Source organism: Pararge aegeria, chromosome 1 (assembly GCF_905163445.1).
Source record: "Pararge aegeria chromosome 1, ilParAegt1.1, whole genome shotgun sequence".
Taxonomy (NCBI): Eukaryota; Metazoa; Arthropoda; class Insecta; order Lepidoptera; family Nymphalidae; genus Pararge; species Pararge aegeria.
Genome location: NC_053180.1, coordinates 16,450,572 through 16,472,501, shown reverse-complemented (window position 1 = coordinate 16,472,501; position 21,930 = coordinate 16,450,572). Strand labels below are relative to the sequence as shown.

Genomic DNA, 21,930 nt, shown 5'->3' with positions numbered 1-21,930 from the left:
TAAAATAAATGCATTACTATAGCTATAGTACTATTAATTAATAATATTAATATTGATATTTATTATTTATCGAGATAACTAAGTTGTCGAATTATTTCCATTGATTAGTCCTTTTCTATAGTTTAGTACTAGGACCTAAAAAAAACGCTTTACCAAGGACATCCTTGAAGGCAAGAAAAGAAAAGAAAAGTAATTGTGTGAGGGTGTCTCGTTCCACCAAAACCTGTTTGTTACTAGTCATGGCCCATAAAGAAATCCAAGATCTATACGTAAAATAATGCTATACATGTTGCTCACCAGGCAATTGTGTGTGATCGCACACACAATTGCCTGGTGAACGACACTGGCGTGGACAAGGTTTGTATTAAGGCAGGTTATACGAAAGATACAAAAGAAAAAATCTTTCTCCAATAAGAGTTACAGTAAACTTTAGAGTAGACAGTGCTTTTATACATGTATGAATTGCACGCTATTGTGTTTGTGCAATATTATTTGGGCCTTAAAAGGGATACTACAAAAATACAAAATATCTGTATCATAGCAAAACTTTTTTTTTCGTAGGTCAGCTAATGCTTTATAAACTTGTTCAATAGCTTTTAAAGCTGCGTGTAAATTAGTGATGGTTTCTTTTTTTTTTGTAATGTTTAGCTACCACAGGGGTTACCAAAGGGGTTGTGACCAAACCCTTTTAAAATAAATAAGATAAAAAAAAATATTCCAAAACTTTTTGTATTTGGAGGAAAACTTGTCTGTCAATGTACAGTGGCATGCAAGTCATACGTGCATAAGAGCATTGCCAACAATTAAGTTTTACTAAAACTGGTTTTAGTAAAGCTTAATCTGCCTGCTTAATGCCTACTCTGGTGGAACACAATTATTAATAAACCATTTGAGTGATTTGTAGATTTTTAATAAACACAAAGGGAATTTTTTCTTATAATGATGTCTTCAGACAGCAAGCTTTGTATTCAAGGGGCATACACTTGTCATTTGTTAGTCAGTGGACCATAAGCGATCTTGTGACGTCATCAATATTACATAGTACATTACTCAAGAGCTCTTCTCACAAAATTACAGACTATATTTTTTTACATAAACTTCTCGCGTAACGTCTTCAAACCATTTCAGTCTTTATAACGAGACGTCTAATGCACTTTGCAGTCTTTGGAAAAGCGGCGCAATTTATTCAACTAGCAAATTTGAGGTCGATTTCTATTCAACTAAATATTTTTTCTTATAATATTGTATTCACATGTCAGTTCCTACTTAAGCATTTTATTATAGATTTCTCTTTGTATTCTCTAAATTACGTGTACATTTATACCCAAAACGACGAGTTCCTGCGACTTCGCAAAATGGCTAGATATTATTAAGTTAAGATTTCGCTACGCAGCATCTTACCGGAAAACTCAACACGTGTTTATCGGTGGCAGCTGGCCACAGAGCAGACATACCCACTTATCTCATAGTTTAAACATATCTGCTGAAATATCTGGCAGTGTTGATATAAATATACCCATCAGCACGGCTAGCATGGGTACAATTATCTCCCCGGGGAAAGGAGAATAATGTATCTTCTCCCACAGCTTTATCAACTTTCAGAGCATTGGCGACAAGTGAATATAATATCCAAATAAAATATGTGCAAAAATAAACGGGGGTAAACTTCTCCTAGTCCCTGTTCCCGTGCAAACAAAAGGTCGAAACTTTAATTATATCTCTTATCAGGGGATATAATTTAAGTACCCTGGGTGTACAAAAGTGAGGTGGGTAGTTGTTTTTTTGCTTAAAAACTGCTCGATCCATTTTGATATGAGAATCATAGAAATACTACGTTATCAATCTTTCGTTTCACGTTTTTGTTGGCCATGCAGTTTGAGTTATGTTCTTTGTGTTTCCTTTTCTATATGCCAGCTTTTTTATACCGCAATCATCCGTCCTGTCATACGGGAACTCGCTGTAGCCACCCACGATCGGCCGATAGTTGGGAAATTTATATATTTCATGAAATTAGAACAGAAATATCTATATTTGTGCACTTTCCTCTATTATAGTAGCACGTCCTTAGGTCTTCTAAGTTATTATATCAACGGACTAAACTATCAGCCGATAACAAGTTAGATCGTAATTTGCCAGAAGCAATTCTGTTTTAGTCCACCATTCCGCACTGGGCCAGCGTGGTGGACTACTGCCTTAACCCTCTCTCACTGTGGGAGGAGACCCGTGCTCTGTAGTTGGCCGATAATGGGTTGATGTGATGATGATGACGATGATGAATTCTGTTTTATATTTTTCAAATTTATTCAGTTACAAAGAATAGACGAAAGGCTACTTTTGGAAAGCGACTCGATGTTTCCATTGGGTTGGAATATTATTCTGTACGGGTACGCTTACAATCCACGATGCAATTGTATGAAAATAATAACATCAATGTAAAATGAAACTTATAAGCATTGCTTTAATTAATGTTCAAATTCGTCCAAACTTGTATTAGAGCCATTAGCGTTCTTTTCGGAACGATTGAATTAGCTACTGTAGTACAAAACTACATAATAAACTAAGGTTCTATGACCCATGATACTTTAGGTGTAGGAGTTGACTATCTATCGTTAACGGAACGAAGAAAGCTTCAGTCATAAATGGAATGTATGTAGACGAATTTTTGAATAATAATAGTAATACAGAATAAAAATAATGATATTTAATAAAATAACGCAAACGTCTTGGCTTAGTCGCTAAAGGAAATACTACCATTTGATTTGATACAACGTGTCGCTATCCACGGTTTGTTTAGGGCAAAGAGTCTTACTGTTACTGCCAAAATAATAATTTCATAATAATAAGCTATACATAAATAATTATTGTTACTGCATAAGAAGCTGTATACATTATTATGTACACGTGATTCTCTCCTAATACAAAATACATTTTATTTATGTTACGAAACTGATGTTTTATTTGAAAACTACCAATTGAAACTTAAACACGATATATCCTTTTATTTATGCCCGTAATCTACCGTTATTCGTCGAAGTTTAAAATCGGTTTATACGTTTTTTATAGGTGAACGCACTGTCAGAAAAACCCTAACATTGCTTTTAATCGGGCATGATTATTGACAGCGCAAGCCCATTTTTATAAATAAAAACTTATGTATGCAATCTTGACCATTCTTGATCATTTATGGATTTTAAATATGTCGAAATTTACATACGTATGCCTTTTTTCAATGTCTAAAAGCAAAACAAAATCCTGTGAACAGTGAATTGTAGTCACAAATTTTAAGATTTTTATTTAGTGTCCATAGCATATAAACGATCTTCTATTAGAGTTCGATAAAATTAAAAATCAATAGGCGCCAGTTTACTGCTCTCCAGATTGACCCGATGAAATAAAATTATTGGTCCAGATAATAATTTTTGTTCGATTGATTGGAATTAGACTCGTGAGAGCGAAATAAGTAAATAAATAGTTGTAATATTCGTCTTTATTTTTATTTATCTTCTTTATTGCAATCTGTACATGTAACTTATTCTACTAATGCTAACTAATTACTTTTTTTTAAATGCGAGTGTATTTACTGGTTTGTACTTTCACGCGACAACGTATCTACGTAATTTTTGTAAAAGAGTAGTAAGTACTCTTTACTTTGAGAAAACGAATCGCTGAAGTGGAATGAGTCCGTAGCAGTAGCGTGCATTTCGTTCATGCACAAAAGCACTGCCTATCCACTGGTTCTCTTTCCACTAGTAAGAAACCCATTGCACGCCACTGGTCCGTAATCACGGATAAACCTAGATTTTATTTTAGACCCTATTAATTTACACCTAACAAAGATAATCGGTTGCAATCTTCTGGAGTCCATGATGAATGCAAGTGTGGACTTTATTCCTTTACACGTAAGATACAACATCGCTCGCCATTTGTTCAGGTAACTTGTTCTCCACAGTCACAGATTTAGTGCAGTCCTCAGTCTTATAAATACCGACGAGTCGATTGGAAACCTCAAACATGTTGTAGCGAAGCGATATTATTATGAACTGTGCGTTTTTGGTGCGTTCCTGAAAATACATCAGACAAAAAGTGTTACCTCAATACGTTCTTAGAAACTATTGAATTCAGTATTGTTATCACTTTCCCACTTTTTCCGATATATACGGGTAGCACTATTAAATTCAATCTGCAATCAGAATATTTTGGTTTAGACTGGATTATTAACTTTTGGGGTCTCAAAAAGAGGGAGCGAAAAGATCCCTAGATATTGTGCGAGATTGTACTGTGTACATGCAATATATTGTTGATTCGCAAAGTTTTTACTAGTGGCTAGATATACGGGCGAACTTGAGATATACAAACAAAAACATTCGGTCCATTTTAGTCTGACTTAGGTTAGGTGTATGATTGCTAAATGACCACCAACAATACAAAGCACAAGCTGTTAAGCCCACAAACCCGCTTTGGCGCAGCATGGTGGGTGTATGCTTTAAAAAACCCCTACGAGAGAGAACTCCTGTGCCCAGCCAGCAGGGAGGCATTAACAGGCTGATGATGATGATGATGAATACTATCATCAGATGATTAAATGATAAGATGATTAAAGGAAGTTACCTTCTAAAGCGATGCATGTTATGTATGGTTTCTCTTGATATTCCTAGTCCTAAGGTTACTAAGAAGAGATCGCTTCTAAGCGATAAGGGCACCTTCTGTATCCTACTTAAGTTTTCTCTCGTTGTGTCAATTTTTTTGTTTATTTGTGGTGCACAAATCAATAAATAATGCTTTATGATAGCTTAATATGCTCAGCCGTCGATTAACTCAGTGCTTTAAACGTTGTATTACTCAGCTTCATCATCTCAACCAATTGACGTCCACTGCTGGACATAGGTCTTTTGTAGGGAGTTCCACAATGCACGGTCCTGGGCCGCTTGTCTCCAACGGCTGCCAGCTACTCGCCTGATGTCATCTGTCCACCTCGTTGGGTTGGCTGCGTTTACCGGTGCGGGGTCGCCATTCCAGCACCTCAGCTTACCTTTATATAATTAGCAACAATAGACACGTTCTTGAAATCCAAAGCGGCGTCAATTTCGTCCATAACGTATAGAGGAGTGGGTTTGTAATAATGTAATGCAAACACCAAAGCTAGAGACGATAATGTCTTCTCTCCACCGGAGAGATTCGATATGTTCTTCCATGATTTGTTTGGAGGGCGGACACTGTAAAAAGGAAATCCTCCAAATAAAGTTTTTCATAAGATTAACACAAACACATTTCCATCCAGACAGGTGTATGTTGTACAGGCGGTAGCATTAAATATTTTTCATGACGCAAAACGGTTCGATTTTAATGTCCAGCTGCGCCAATATGACACATCATAAATAAACCTAAAGTGGTAAATAATAATAGGAATATTAATATGGATAAATTAAATTAAACTTGAGAAAGAAATGTGAGAAAAGAAGTTAAATGAAACGTCTTCGGATACTTTTCAGTCGGATCGACTCAGTATCTTATGGCCTTCGCACGATATATCCATAATCCATATCAACAAAAATATTTTGAAAAGTTGACTTTATTTCACATAACATACAGCTCACATTTTATCAGATATGTATGATATAGAGATAATAGGTGCGATTGTGATCATGCAATTATATTATCAGCCTAAGGAGAGGGCAGCATTGAGTGTCTCTTACCTAAAAATAATACCCTCGGTGAAAGGATCCAAAGAATCGACCAATTCCAACTCCGCGTCACCACCAAGAGTTATCATTTGGTACATCTCTTTTAATTTTGCTGTGATTGTATTGAAACCTAGAAATAAAGTATCGGGATGTTAGATATTTGCCATGAATATGTTTTTAACGGTATACAAATTTAAAATATCACCAAAAAAAACTACTTCTAAAATAAATTTTACGCTAACTTAAAAGTAAATAAGTTATTATAAAGCTCCAAAATAATGGAGCTACATTTATATTCCAGTCACCAAAAAATTTGCAAGTTATACTAACTGTGATAGGATATTTGGGTGTATCCCGATATACTGAATACATCTTCGTAACCCATTCGAGGGTACAGGCGTGATGTTTTGTTGTGTGATTGCGTAAGCAATGCAAATTTTTGCAATCGCAAGTTGATTTGCTGTTATTTTTTTAAGAGTTTCCTTGTCTGTGTCCGTAACTTTTCATTAGATCTATGTGAAATTTTAAAAGGCCCATTTCAGAATAAACTCCCTTAGAACAATCCGTCTATTAATGCCAGAGTTATGCCCGAACATACATAACAAAATTAAAAACCTTTTGAAGGCAGACAAAGCACGGCACTTTCAGTTAACTGTTAACATTTGATAAGCGAATAATTTAGTATCACGGAATTATGATATTGCCTCTACGATAAGATAATTTAAACATACTTAAAAACGGATAAATTTGTATCCGAGTTTCGGCCATTTTTAATATTGCGGCGTGTACTTTACACTTTATTTAGAGTTGAATAAAGATTATGCGTAATTAGTACGTAGTTAGTCAACTCTAGGTGAGCAGCGTCCCTCCTCTGCCCGTAATGTTTTGCCCCGGCTTTGCTTGGGCGCGAGTACTCTCAATGAGTATACAAACTCACTATATACTGATTTATAATTGGGAATCATTTTCTTGTAATTCAGTCATAATCTAATTCAGGAGGGCTACATTATATTAGTTACCGCAAAGAAAATCTGTAGTCCTCTTCTTTTTAAGCTGATCGTATAGTGCTCTCATTTCATTCCTCTTTGTCGTTATTTCGTCTAACTCCGCCGCCCGTTTGATATACAATTCCTCCTTGGTTCTGTAGTCCTATAAAATATTTAACCATGAAATGCTTATTACATACTATTTGCTTGTAACGGCAATCGTTTGATTTCCCGGGCCAAAAATTACCACGATCAAAATGATGCAAAATATAGGAGGGGAAGATTGTAATTGGAACATTTTGATGAAGCAAGACTTCATTTTAATCTAAAAAAAAACAATTTAAACTGCAATCATGGATTTTTAAATAATTATCTGGTTAAACCGGGAAACAAACCCATTACATTTATATACACTAATTAGCTTTATCATACCGATCGAAAATGTTAATCATAAAAATTACATTTTGCTTAACAAAATCAGAAATAACACCATTAATTCTAACAAATGTAACAAAAAGGTTGTGGGAAGAAATTACAAAAAGTCTATCAGAAAACTACTAAATACTACTACAAATTGATTTCAAAGCAAAGCACACTTTGGATAACGTCATATCTGAATACATCCATTGCAGTCGCAAACGCACCTAGACAGTATGTGGCATGGCCGGCGCTCCACTCGCAGACCCCTAACGGTTGCTCGCAGTCCCGTAAAGGTTCATAGTTTCCAAAATTGAACCTTACCTGTACAGCCTGTATGTTGGGCTTATTCTCACCAACCCTAGCTTTCTGCGCCGCAAGTCTGTTCCTTATCTCGTCCACTGCGCACTCTTCTAGTTCCTCGGGCGTGTGCCGCACGAGTGGAGTCGGCCGCTCGATTCCCGGCACGCCATCGAAACCGGGATCTTCCAGTTTTAGTGTTGTCAACTGGATAGATAATAATAAAATAAATATACTACGACAATACACACATCGCCATCTAGCCCCAAAGTAAGCGTAGCTTGTCCTATGGGTACTAAGATGACTGATGAATATTTTTATGAATAATATACATATTTACTTAGAATATACATAAACACCCAGACACTGAAAAACATTCAAACAAACATTTTTCAGTAGTGGGAATCGAACTCAGAAAGCAGGGTCGCTGCCAGGTGGCAGTCGGCCGTCGGCCGTCGAAAACGTTTATCTAACTGCAATGTGTTATGCACACTGTTTTTGAAAAGCCCAGAAAATAATAGCTATACATACTGTTAATTAAACAATTTCAGTGCCTTGAGATTTGAAGTTGTGTGTCCTGAAGTTTCCCATACTACGGTGTACATAAGATTGACTTGCACATAATCCTTATAATCCACTTAAAACTCATAAAACAATTATTCAATAAACTTCTAAAATAATGATTTTCGGCATTAATAAACAAAAAAACAATAGTTGTTTATTGTTCAATAAAACATAGGTACAAGTTGCATTACATCTGCACAATAGTTATAACTTATATTATTCTTGTAATTTACTTGGATATCCAGAAATCAACTGTCTCTAAGGTATAAATCTTTGTTATAGGCGACAGTGGTCTTCTTATAAATATGGCTCGTTTAAACCAAAAAATTAAACCAGAGCATTAAAATTTACTGTTTAGTAAAATATACATTAACTCTACCCGACTTGACAAAGTTATCCCACTTCACCATTTGAAACATACCTCTTTTTCCCACATAGGTATTTTCGTGGTACAATCCTGTATGGACTTCTCCATTTTGCTAACAGCATTGTTGGCTTCTAGTCGCTCGCTCTTGATCTTGTTTTCCTTGCTTTGCAACTTTGCTATTTCTTGTCTGAGACCGCTGAATTCACTCGTGCCTTCGTTGATTTGTTCTTCTAACTACAATTAACGATTAATCATCATCATCACTCTCTTAAACAACCAATTACCGGCCCACTATCATAGCCCAAAATCATCAACCCATGGCCGGCGTCTACTGCGCTGGCTAAGTGCGGATTGGTAGACTTCGCACGACCTTGGGAACGTTACGACTCTCAGGAATGCAGGACTCACGATGTTTACCTTCACTGTTTAAAGCAAGTGATATTGAAATTGCTTAAATTAAAAAAGCACATAACTCCGGAAAGTTAATGGTGCGTGCCGGGGCTCGAACTCTGTCTCCGGAAAAAGGAAAGTCGAAGCCTTACCCACTAGGCTTACGGGGAAACGGTAGAGAATTACAAACGACGGCACCGATATGGGCATCTTATAAATTGGTTTAATTTTAGGACAAGTAGCGCTTGAAGTACTTCAAATCGTATGAGACCAATAGGAACTTCGAGCCTCAAGTATTTAAACTTCACGAATTTAACTTTTTTGTAAAAGAAATCTGTCAAGTCTGTAATCTAACGTTTACATTAAAACTAAAACGAAGCCTACTGTTCAATTCCTCTGTAACCCCAAGCTGGAAGCTTGCTAACTAGGTACTATAGGTAAATTAACAGGCGTATAAAGTCACAGGCGTCTGACACAACACAAATATTCACCTCTTCAAATTGCTTCTGAAACTGTGCACTGTCCAAACTTAGTTGTTTCTTTTGATTATTCAAATTCTCGATATTCTTTTCTGTGTCTTTGAGATCTGCTTCCATTTGGTTTATTTTGTCCTTGGACTTCTTTGCATTTCTATAAAGAAAATGTATGTTTATATTGCTTAATTTACAAAAGATCTGGCCAGACTGAGTTTCTGGATCGGCTTTTTTCAAAAAACTAATTCATTTGTGTTATTGAATTTTACCAATCATTCCATATCCCATTAAATGTAATGTTTGTGCTAAGAATTAGTACCTACAATAACAGTTTGACGGTTAAGTTTTAAAACTTTGGCTTATGGTTCCTGAAGATAGATTCCTGCAAGAATTCGGCGACCTATGTAATAGGTAGCAGACTTTTTTCAATTATATTCATCAGCTTGTGGACCGAAATTCTGGCTAAATTTGACATCGTTATTTTAGATTATACACACTATAGAAATAAACGTTGGTTTTACACTGTTATATCGACAATCTATTGATATGGATTCGTTCATGCAACCAACTACATTTCGGCTCTTCTGGATTACTTTTAAGTTTTCTGCTTATGTGTTGGCTATCGTTCAATCAAAAATATCTTTATTAACGTAATGGATCAATCTTACCTGATACTAGTGTTTATAGCGACCTTCAGTTTGGTGACTTCGGTAGATATCTTGTCTATCTTCTTAGTCAATTCGTCAACATTCTTCTGCAAATCTTTCACTTTGTTTCCGGCTACCGCTGCTATTTGTGCGTCTACGCCGTGGACCTCTTTTTCTACCTAATAATAATTAGATTTTATGGTATTTATTATACCATACAATCTTATACAAGTTTTCTAATTATTTTAAAAACATAGATATGATATTGATCGTGGCATAAATCATCATCTATTTCAAACAGAATGCCAGAGTTACGCTAATTCTTCTAATTTTGTTTGGTGTGTAAGTCATTAAATTTGCGCAATGGTTTTATAACGTATTAAAAGTAGTTAATAATTATATACATCTTGGCTTAAACCAATATTTAAAATACTTTCTATGCTATAGACGGTAGAAAATACATAGACAACTGACGTCTCTACGGAGTGCAAGTTTTAAACCTGTTGTTAAGTTTGGGATAGTCAAGAAGTCGAATCGTCCGAATTGTCGAAGCATTTTTAATCCGTTGGAACGGAAGGAGTTGGTATTGCGGTACTCCGGCCCAGAAGTGTGAGCATTTTTTGACGGTGAATATGCGCAATTGAGTTATAGAATTGAATGGAGTATACCTGAGACATTAGCTTCAAAAAAATGGCATGCAAACCGGCCTATTTCGAGCTTAGAGGGTGCGTGAAATGTTTTAAATGGGTGGATTTCAGTAAATATCTCGCCTCCGTTCTCGATTCTATAAGTTCTGAATCGACCGATGTAAATGCATCCGATTATTGGAGAAATAGGGCATGCATTAAAAAGTACTACTCCTTTTTAATAACCAACTTAATCCTCCAGGTTCTATGTTCTACTGTATGTGTTATTTTATTTTATAAGCCGATTAATCAGTGAATTATTTTGAACCTAATTTGAATTCTTTTCAATTGTTTGAAAAAATGGATGTTTCTATTGGTCCTTTCGGGGTGGTCCTATTGTCACCAAATCAGGATCTGATGAAGGGAGGTTATTGATATCGAGGGAAATACTCACATGAGAGTAATTGTAATTTAAGTCGGGGATTTTTTTTATTAAAAAAAAGTTATAATTGGCGTTTAAAAATGACTATACATAAGGAAAATAAACTTACTTCACCAGCGTCATGTTTCGCTTTCTCCATTTTCTCTTCGGCGGCCTTCAAAACTTCCTCCAATTTCGCTTTCTGTCTAGCGTCAACTTTGCTGGACGCAACCTTACTTTCTTGCTGTGTTATTTGGTTCTGTATAACAACAATATTAGAAACAAGTATGATAACAATATCCGCATAAACCAAGTAAATCTGCATGGAGCAATTTTGCATTGTTGCCGAAGATGTGACTTTACATAGCAAAAATTTAAAAGGACTAATATTCTCTGTTTTAAGAGGTTATACTTCTTATATTTAAAATTTAGATTTTTTTATATTTTAGCAGCGGGCAGCGCCATTTGTTAATGGTGCAAGCAGCGTCTTGCGCGAACCAACCCTGATCACTCGTTTGTCGTTTGCATGCCTGTAATACGTATAAACACTAAACACTATAGCATTTATGGTATCGTGTTTAGGTTGGATTTGTCTCGTAGTTTTGTAGTCTAGGCGAATAAAGTGTAGCACAAAGCCCGGTTCGGAACAAATATCAAATTTACCGCGCTGTAAGAGTATTTTTATTTTAACCAGCATTTAATCCCTTAACCAGGTCCATTAACCTTTGTTTTATGAGAAACTGTTCCATGAGTATGCACTTACCTCCAAAGCAGGTACTTGCTCAGTCAAACTTTTCGTCTCAATGTCCAATTTGTGTAAAGTCACTTTACCTTCCCTAACATTCCTTTTAATGGACGCAAGAGATTCTTCCAAATTAGCCTGTTCAATTCGCAGCTCTGATAATCTGAGAAATGTTAAAATAATCGTATTTTAAAAATATACATTTTTTTAATGTGCTTGTACTAAGTATAAGTAACTGGCACCCCAACCATTTTCCTCCCCCGTAACAACCCGCACGTGTCACACGATAGTTCTGTCAACATGAGTATCCTTATTTAATACTTTAAGCGAAAGTTGGTAAGTTTTTTATCCACCTTTCACGAAGCACCACACAAATAAATCGACGTTATTTTTAGTGACATAAGGCTCCTTTCTATATCGGAATGAGAGTAACCTACGCGGAATGTTACCTTTGTTCCAATGTAGCCAATTTCCGTTCATTCGCTTGGATTACAGCGGGATTGTTCTCACTTGTATCCTGTTGTACTGAACTGGACATACGTCCGCGCGACACCGTTTTACCACCGCCGGACATTGTACCTAAAATATTCCAAAAAAAGTATAATTATTCAAAACCTGTATTCGCTTAGTTTTGCCTTATTGGCACAGATGGTATCATCAGATTCATTTAGATCAGATAAGATTTTTCGCAAATGAACTTTCACTATTAATGACGTCAAAATTTTAAGCGCCACGCGAACGGCAAACACGGATGATATTCACCACGTGCGAGTCACATAACGGCATAGATCTTTTCCGAAAAACGCCACACCAAACTTTGCTTAACCTTCCACATCCACCCACTTCCTACCATCTTCCCAAGGCTATCGGACTATAGGGCTGCAGATAGACTTGGCGTATCCATTGTCCCTTTAGCTTTCCATGAATTTGACTCACCTATGTATTTCCTAGTTAAATATTATCCCTCAGTTTGCCACACATAACAAAGCTCGTTCCATAACACGCTGCGCGACTTATAATTTGTGAACGACCCAACTATCTTATCCAACTATTTTAGGAGTCGCCACTTTAAAGTCGCGACTCGTAAAATTACAGGAGTTTTTAGTAGCCCATCTTCTTCTACAGATTATAATAATATAACTTCCAAGGAGGGTTGTAATTAGTTAGGCAGTCGGTTGTAAAAAAAAAAAAGTGCTAAAACCGAAACAACAAGTATTTTTTGCGTTTGAAGAAAACAGTCGTGCCGACTCCCATTAACTTGGGATAAGGGCAAGAAAAAGAAGTTAATCTAGCATCTTAAAAAGTGCACACTTACCAACGATTTCAATAACTTTTCCGTCCAATGAGACAACTCGGTATCTTGTTGATCCGTACGCGATTCTGGAAGCCTGATCTAAATCTTCCGCCACCAATGTTTCGTTTAAAGCGTAATAGAACGCCGGCAACACCCTTCCATCTTTCACTTTTACCAAATCGAATAAACGTGGCACTCTTTCTGGACTGGAAACAAATAATAGTTTTACTATGTTTATGTAAACATAAGGAAGCAGGTGAGATCATATTATTGGTTAATCAATGTAGACATAGTCGGCAACAGCGCGGAGGCCGACTATGCAGTTCAGACTCTTTGTTTTCGCATCGGGGAGCATTAAGCCATCAGTCTCTATAATTTTTAATGAAAGTCAATATTAAACGTTACCTAAAAGGTCGGAGGTCGTTTTTCTATCCTATGAGAGAAATTGTCAGTGGCCCACACTTAAATAAATAGCTACAAAAGATAATGCTGATGGTGACCCGGAATTTATATTCACTGGCCATCTTACTACTAACTAATTACGTTCAGTTTTCGTTTAAAAGATCACCCTAAGTTATAAGACATTCTTTGCAATCTGGTTTAACTTTGACGTTTTCTTCGCAACAAAGTATCTTTTTAATATGTAATTGAGTATGTTAAAGTTACTTAACCGCAATACAATAATAATATTATTTATTTATTTAATACTCTTTATTTGTACTCCACAAAAAGTAAAGGATACTTACTTAGGATTAGGAAAACAGAAAGAAAACCAATAATCACAAATGATAAAGATGATACTCACTAGCTGATCTTATTCTGCATCCGGTTAATCAAATGCTGCTGTTTATCGAGCGCTATGAAAGTAGCTCGTCCAATGTCATGTCTCTTCAAGAACTCCACACAAGCTTGAGCAGTATCCACCGTGTCAACTACAATATTGTCTAAAGCACCGCAGCATGTAGATATCGCTACGTCGTACTTTGCATCTATGCCGCCGAGGTCGCCCTGAAATAGTACTTATTTTATTACTTTCCGTTTTAATTCCACGTTAACCGTTAGGTGTCTCAGTTTTCAATCTCAAGGTTGCATGCCATCTCTATAGAATATTCCAAATCGGTTGAGCTGACAAGCCGCAAGGATTGCGTCTATTTTTTTATTCCACAACAATTATTTATACAGTTAAATTATGCTTTGATTTCTGCACGGCATCTTACAGGAACGCTAAAACGCTAGACGGCACTTCCTTATCGGTAGGATGGTAACTAGCCATGGCCTGAGGCTCCAAGCAAAGTCCAGACAAATACAGATCGGTAGTCCCTTCGCGATAATATCTATGATGTTGTCTTCATTTCATACTTTCACGCCTCGAAAGATTGAAGAAAACGGTTTACTATTACGTTCTTGAACCTTACAGCCTGTTCTTATAAATGTTAGGTAACTTACCAATCTTCCATAAATGCCCGGTAAATTGCCAGACCTCTTTTCCTTCATCAATGTATCTAGCACACGGCCGCGGGATCTGTTAGCCGTCATCGCCTGCCTAGACTCTTCCAACTGGCCTCTAAAATGTTTCGATTAATGCAGATTAAGTTAACTGACAAGTGATCAAATTTCATCACCTTCACCATCATATCACCATTACCGGTGGCCGGTATGATGGTGGCCGGTATGATGGTGGCGGTATGTCGGGTGACGTTCTCCCATAATGAGAAGGGGTTAAGGCAAGCGATAAGGCCGCCTTATATTTTTTTACCTTTTGTTTTGTTCATTTGTTTTTTTTTCTGTATGTGCAATAAATACTTTCTATCTATGTATCAAACTTAGGTATAGTTTGTTTTTAAAAAATCAAATTACCTCAAACTTCTTGCTTCTGACGATACAGTCGTATCTTCTCTCTTAATCTTCTGGAGTTTTGTCTGTATTTCAGTTATCTTTCTCTCTTGCGCAGGAATTTCAGACGATAGCTCTTCGCGTAACCTACGATAAAAAATCCCAAATATCTGATGACAACCAATGACAACCAATATGTTCTAAAAATTGTATATCGATGTATAACAGCGTTATGCAGAAGTGTCTTTTCAAGGGAGACACATGCATGACATATTATATAAATTGATTGTATTAATATGGTATACAATATTTTGCGTCACAAATATATCAACATGTAAAATATCCTCATAGTTTTTAACAAACGAACATGCAGCTATTTTTTTTTTTGAGTAAATACCCCTTTTGTATAAAACACGCGTTTTCAAGCCACGCCGCCGCACCTCACCGCATACACTCGATCATTCCATATAGAATGCTCCTTATACACCAATCGATTATTTTTTTATTTGGCTTTATTTTTTATTTTTATCACTGGGCAGATAAACTGGCTCACTGTTGTTAAATGTTGTCAATAATTATAATAATGATGTTAGTATGGATTACTTTGGTTTACTTACGAATTCTTCTCTTCCAAACTCTTGGTAGCATTTTCATAGGCCTCTTTTAATTTCTCATATTTCTCCGTTTCCTTTTCCTCTGTACTCAAATATATTTTAAGCTCCGATTCAGCCAATCTAAAGTTTTTGTTCGATTCATCTACTATTTTCTTCAGATCTATTAATTTTGATTGTAGTCCATCTTTTTTCTCCTGGAGGCCTTGGGTTTTTGATCTAAAAGACATCATTTAGAGTAAGATAACGGTAGGAATTATAATCGAATTAATGAATTAATTAAATACAGTTTTATTACATCACCAGACAATTGTGTAGAGAAAATAAGAAATTCAAGTATAATTTTTTTTCTTAATATAATAATTTGCAACCATAGTCTTTAAGAAAACTTGATAGATTGGCCGGCAGACTCAAAAAAGCTTTAACTTGAAAGAGCCGTCAATTCGTCAAACGCACAAAAAAGCAATTCTCAGAAGTGTGATACAATATCGGAAATAGGAATCTTTAATTTATTTATTAAATTAATTTTTACCTTACTCCAGCCATAACAGTTTGTAGCTCCTCCTCAGCTAACACCTTATTTTCCCTATGTTTTTCTAGTAATCTTTCACAATCCTCAATTTCACGTCTGTTTTTCTCGGGAATCTAACGAATGATATAAGTGTCAGAGAAAAATATAGTTTCGTCATCATCATCAATCATTATATGTCAAAAATATGTATGAGCATGGGCATCAATTGTAATTGTTAATTCTGTCTATTATAAACAATAAAATCAAAAGTCCAAATCAAATATTTCTTTATTCAAAAAGGCACTTTTGACATGTAAAATATAACATAGAAGTGAGTTGATGGCGATAACTAAATTCGTCAACTTAAAATAAAAGCTACGAGGGTTCTAAACGCGCTTTGGTCTAAGAAGAAGCCCACAACAAACTTAGCCGGTTGTTTTTTTTTTTGTTACCACCATCTCACACTGTAACTTAAAACTATTAAAGAAACAACCTGGTTAGAGCAATAATCAATAATAAACCCAAGTGTTTTTATCGTTGACGTAGTCCTTAATACTATAAAAGAACTTTTCTATAAGCTTCCGTTTAACATATATACATAACAATATTATCATAGTCATGTTATTAATATTACTAGTGTCCCTGCTTCAAGTGCAATGTAAATGCTTATGTGGGGCAGGTTGTAGTGGTTAATAAAACAATTCCGGGAACACTAATTTAATATATATTTTAAGGTTTACGCAGTGTTTGCATTGCAAGCGCACAAAAATATGTTTGTTATGATATTACATGTCTGTGATTTTTTTGCTGTTCTCTACTATAATATGCATGTTAACTACATATAAACCATCATCTTGAATCACTCTATCTATTGCTGAAAACTGCATTAGTCTGTGTTTAAAGATCTAAGCGTATAAAAAAGAAGTAGAGACTAAGCATCATATGTGAAGAACTCACCAGTTCAAAATCAATCAATTTTCCTTTCTCCTGTTCAAGTAATTGATCTAAATTCTTCTTCTTTTTATTGGCTTGCGTCAAATCGGCTTGCGCTGTTACTGTTTTCCTTTTACACTGCTGAAGCTTTTCGCCTAATTCGTCTTTCTGCTTACTTAACTGGTCATACTGTCTAAAAAATGGCAAAAAAATTAGTGCTCTTTCTTGAAGTTGGTTAACTTAACATATTGAGATTATAATTGGATAGTTAAACTTTTAAACTTTTAGCTGTATTTCTCTTATTCACTTTTAGTTTACACTTATATGTGGTTGCTGGACTTCACTGCAGGAATTCATATCTAATATATTAATACTTACTGTGTACCATTCTTTAATTCTGTAGTTTTCTCGTGCAGAGTGTCTTTAATTTTCGATAGTTTCTCGTCAATTTTAGCCAAGACTTCTTTAAGTTCATCCATTTCTTTGGTTTTGGCCTCTATCATTTTGTTTGTTTCATGACTGAAAAGTTTTGCAAGTAAATTATTTTATAATTTGGTTTTACAGTAAGCTTTACTAGAAAAAAAGTACTTTATAGTTGTATTGTTCAAATTCAAATTCGTAAATACATTTAATTAGACTAATGTTAGTGATTGTGATAACTGTATTTGTTAACTTAAAACGAAAGCTAGGAGGGTTCCAAATGCACTCTGGTCTTAGAAGAGCACACAACAAAATAAACATCAGGCATTGTTCCTTATATTACTTACATATACTTCTGCAACAGCATATTCCTAGTCCGCAAAGTAACGTTAGTCAAATTCATGAGCTCCACAGCTTCTCGCATTGGTTGTTCCAATTTCAGTTTCTCTTGTTCAACCAGACGGACTCTGTTGAGTTTGTCTTTGCGCATTTCAGTGTATTCTTCAACTTTAACTGATAATTGTTCTATTGGATCCTGTTGATTGGCAGCAGTATTTAGAGGATCAGGACAATGAGGTGAATAGGAATGCCAGAAAGTAGTTACCAGGTTCCCTGTTTCTTACATTAACCTGACATATTATAATCATTTGGTTTGTTCTACATTACTCTTTTTCTTTAATATGAAATGAATATATAACTTCTTTTTCATTGTTTAAACATACAGATATCTGATAAGTTATTCTTCTCTAGAAAACCATGCATATACTTAATGTTGAGATATATTAAGAATGTGCTATCAAACACCTCAAATAAGTACTTATCTAATTAAGAAGATTTAAAGGGCTACAAAATGCTGAACAATCCAACAATGAACAATGTAGAAGTCATTTTATTTGGCGCTTTGATAAGCTGTTAAAGCAAAATCTATTGGCCATGTAGGTCATTCAACAAGATATATAAGATAAGATAAAGTGATTTAGAATTACCTTATATCTTGAAGTCCCAATAATGTCTTCCAAATATTCAAGCATACCAGACTCATGTTCTGTTAATCCTTTTGGTTTCATCATAGCTATTTGTTCTACTTCACCCTAAAACATAAATAAAAATAAGAAATTTTAATCCTGACTCTTTCTTAGAGCACCTAGTCATAGCTAATAATATAATAGTTAACCTGCAATATAAGAAATCTGTTGTGATCCAAGTCAATTCCATGAGACCTCAACATTTTTGCAACCTCTTTAAACTGCACTCTTTTGCCATTCAGCGTGTAGTATGATGAATTATCTTTGTGAGCTGTTCTTGATACAACAATCTCACTGTTCGGAACAACAGTAAACTCTTCACCTTCCTAAAATAAATCAATTTTATAATGTTAATTAGTATTTGCATTGTTTAGGCTTAACCAGAACAGCAATTTTGTGGAATTTCATAAATCTTTATATGGGTATTCCATTAAATCCAAATAGGTTGGAATAATATATAATTGAAACTTAAGGGACTCAGTAAACAGTTGTTTCTAGTATATTTATAAAATATATTTAAATATTTTACAAATGTACTATTAACAACAATAATTAATGTTACTTTAAGAATAACTACATTAATATAACATAGTTATCTTGCAACATGGTAATAATTAAATTCATCACCATCATCACCACTAAAACCGATTGGCACCTACTGCTGAAAATAGGGATTTTGTAGAGAGTTCCAAACCCAGTCCTGGGCAGCTTACCTACAGCAACATGCTTAATATTCATCTATGCAACTTAGGGCCCTAACGTCTATTGGTACTCCAAGCTATGTGCCCCGCTACCACTGCCACTTACACTGCAACTCATTTCTGATTTGATCACATAGAGATACTCTTAATATAGCTCAGTAAGTGCTTGCTGAGTGACTCTGATGAGCCTTCTTATGAGGCCAATAGTAAATGACCATTGTTTCTCTGGTTTCACCATGTTTATATAGGGCATGGGTCTCCTCTCAGAATGAGAAGGGAATGAGGAGGGTTAAGATCATAGTCCATGACCCTGGCCAAGTATGATATTTTAAATATCTTAAAATCTTCAATTTAAATAATATATCTCTTAAAAATTTTGGGGGTTATATAAGTCAATTTTAAGAATTTTAAATATCACAATTGGCCAGCATGGTGGTGCACGTGGGATCAGACTTGGTTACCCTGAAAGGGCTTCAAATACCTACCCCATCAATTATCTGACAGAAGTGAACAGCAACACAGGCATTGGTTATATTTGGAAACTTGCTGGAAGAATGTAATAGGACAGAAATCTTCTTTGAACGTATCTTGGTTGCTCTGTAGCCAAACACAAAGAGCATGGAGTCTATTACATTGCTCTTTCCACTACCATTAGGGCCTATAATAGCTGTAAAACTCTGTGAAGGAAAAATATTATGTTAACAACATTTTGTGAACAGATAAAACAGAACATAAATACAGTACCAGTAGGTACACCCAATATGTTAACTTTAGGTTCAAAAAAACTTTTTAACATATAAATTGACTATTATGAGTATTGGTTGTTTATATACAGAATATGTATGAAGTTATTTACCAGTTCACTGCTGGACTATAGGCCTCCCCAGCAAGAGGGTTGGCCCATAATCACCACGCTGGGCAGACAGGCAAGAGATTGGAGTATATAGATTGGACTGTATAGTATTGGATAGTAGTAGAAGCACAAAGGTGCTGGTGCCAGTTCGTTTTCAAGAATCCAATAGTGACATTGTACATTGTGTATACACAAACGTCTCCAAGAGCCAACTAAAAGTAAGATGGTGGTATCTGTAAGCTCACAAACCTCTAAATATTAGTTACCTTATGAAATGGTCCCAAAACCTGTACACCAGCATAACTCTTAAAGTTTTCATTTACGATGTGAGTGATTATCAGCCTGGGACCAGTAGCATCGAATGTAAGCGCCGGCTTTGGTGCCGGGGGAATGTAGATATCACCAATACGGACTCCGCCTTCTTCGTCGTCGGATATATGGTCGATCTCTCCATTTTCTCCATTATGTTCGTTAAAATTTTCGTCCACCTCCATCGGTTCCTCTTCGTCCCTTTTTTTCCTGGATCTCTCCATGTTTGGGGTTTTATTTTAGTTATTGATTAGGCACACAACGCACAAAACAACAACGATCTCTACGTAGGAAACCTTAAACTTATTTGAAGTTTTAGACCTAAATGTAAGAAAACAATGAAATTAATTACTTGATTAAAAGCCAACTACAAATACGTTAAAATTACACAAAACCTAAAATTGAAATTTGAACTGGAACAAAACAAATCCTATTGTGAACCACAGACTACTGGTTAATACCACAGATCAATTGATTACGCCATTACCTGTATATAAAAATAATCTGTGATTAACATCTTTATACAACAAGATACGGAGGGTAGAGGTAAGGAGAGTCATCTGTGTATATGAAAAGTGTCGTCAAAATGTATTAAATTAGGATGGCGCCACATTTGCATCAGGGTAACTCTTAAAAGAAGCGCCAAATATAAATATTGTTAGAGTAGGCTTGAAAAATAAACAAGGAAGTATGGAGATACAAGGAAGTAAGGTTATATTTACCACAATATTTTGTACAACGTAAGTTGTTGAAATTCTCAATAATTAACTACTTTAGTCGATAATGACATTAATTTTTTTAACTCGGCATACTTCAATTCATCTACGATTTCTACATTCATACCATACCCTGTGCATCCACCAATTGCAATTTATTTTACGGCCAGAAATTAAAATGTCTCTCAGTCTGTCATCTATTATCAGTCATCAGTCAGTCTATCGTCAGTCTATCGTCGGTCAGTCGTCAATTCATTTGTCTTCATTCGTTAATCAGTCATAATTCAGTCAATCGGTATTTAGTCAGTTTGGCGTATGATAATCTATCTATCTTCAGTAGTCAGACTGTCGTCCGACAGTCTGCCAGTCTATGGTCAGTTATCACTTATTAGTTAGTTTGTTATTACTCGTCAGGCAGTCTGTAGTGCGGTCGAAAAGTTTTTAAACAAGATTGATTAATTATTAGGTGTTCATTTTTCTTAAATTTTGTAAAAAAAATACACTGTAGGGAGAGGGATGAAACCTACAGTAACACGTACACACATACCACATACACACATTTTATTTTGCAAATCAAATGCTTACTTATTCGCAAGCCGGGCTCCAACACCACTTCAGTATAGCGAAACTTCGTTCTGACGGAGGGTCCAAAGACCCCTCGGATTTTATTTACTTTCTAGTTCTCGTCTAGGTAGTTACACTTTGGGATTACACTTGTTTTAAAACAGCTAGGTAGATTATCTGAGGTTCCAGCTAAAGCCCCAGAGCCCTTAAGCAAATAGAGTTATGGAGGGTAGAGGTAAGGAGAGTCATCTTATATGGGAGAAAAGTTGAAAAAGTGTCCAGTGTATGCGCTAAATAACAGTTTAAAAATCCTCCACAATGGCGCTGGTGGATGCACAGGGTATGGTATGAATGTAGCAATCGTAGATGAATTGAAGCATGCCGAGTTAAAAAAATTAATGTCATTATCGACTAAAGTAGTTAATTATTGAGAATTTCAACAACTTACGTTGTACAAAATATTGTGGTAAATATAACCTTACTTCCTTGTATCTCCATACTTCCTTGTTTATTTTTCAAGCCTACTCTAACAATATTTATATTTGG

General features: G+C 35.5%; 1 protein-coding gene across 1 annotated transcript; it reads right to left on the bottom strand.

Annotated features, from left to right (window-relative positions):
• Positions 1 to 3,469: 3,469 nt before the first annotated feature.
• Positions 3,470 to 20,528, bottom strand: LOC120637211 (structural maintenance of chromosomes protein 4). The gene is made up of 24 exons (XM_039908931.1): positions 20,062 to 20,528; positions 19,428 to 19,619; positions 18,391 to 18,567; positions 18,203 to 18,307; positions 17,564 to 17,751; positions 17,175 to 17,315; positions 16,821 to 16,989; positions 15,885 to 15,997; positions 15,359 to 15,571; positions 14,766 to 14,888; positions 14,355 to 14,472; positions 13,714 to 13,916; positions 12,930 to 13,114; positions 12,064 to 12,193; positions 11,636 to 11,777; positions 11,003 to 11,131; positions 9,847 to 10,004; positions 9,197 to 9,335; positions 8,370 to 8,549; positions 7,409 to 7,591; positions 6,701 to 6,830; positions 5,694 to 5,811; positions 5,030 to 5,213; positions 3,470 to 4,061 (listed from the first exon to the last, which is right to left on the bottom strand). The coding sequence occupies exons 1-24, from the start codon at positions 20,326 to 20,328 to the stop codon at positions 3,894 to 3,896; spliced, it is 3,855 nt and encodes a 1,284-aa protein (XP_039764865.1). The 5' UTR covers positions 20,329 to 20,528; the 3' UTR covers positions 3,470 to 3,893.
• Between the last annotated feature and the right edge of the window lie 1,402 nt (positions 20,529 to 21,930).

Excerpts from the sequence above, each read along its gene's own strand:
- LOC120637211 (XM_039908931.1), bottom strand. The coding sequence starts at position 20,328 with ATGGAGAGATCCAGGAAAAAAAGGGACGAAGAGGAACCGATGGAGGTG. Across the intron at positions 5,812-6,700 it reads GACTACAGATTTTCTTTGCG|GTTTCAATACAATCACAGCA; the intron begins GTAACTAATATA and ends CTTTATTTCTAG. Across the intron at positions 5,214-5,693 it reads ACCGAGGGTATTATTTTTAG|TGTCCGCCCTCCAAACAAAT; the intron begins GTAAGAGACACT and ends TCCTTTTTACAG.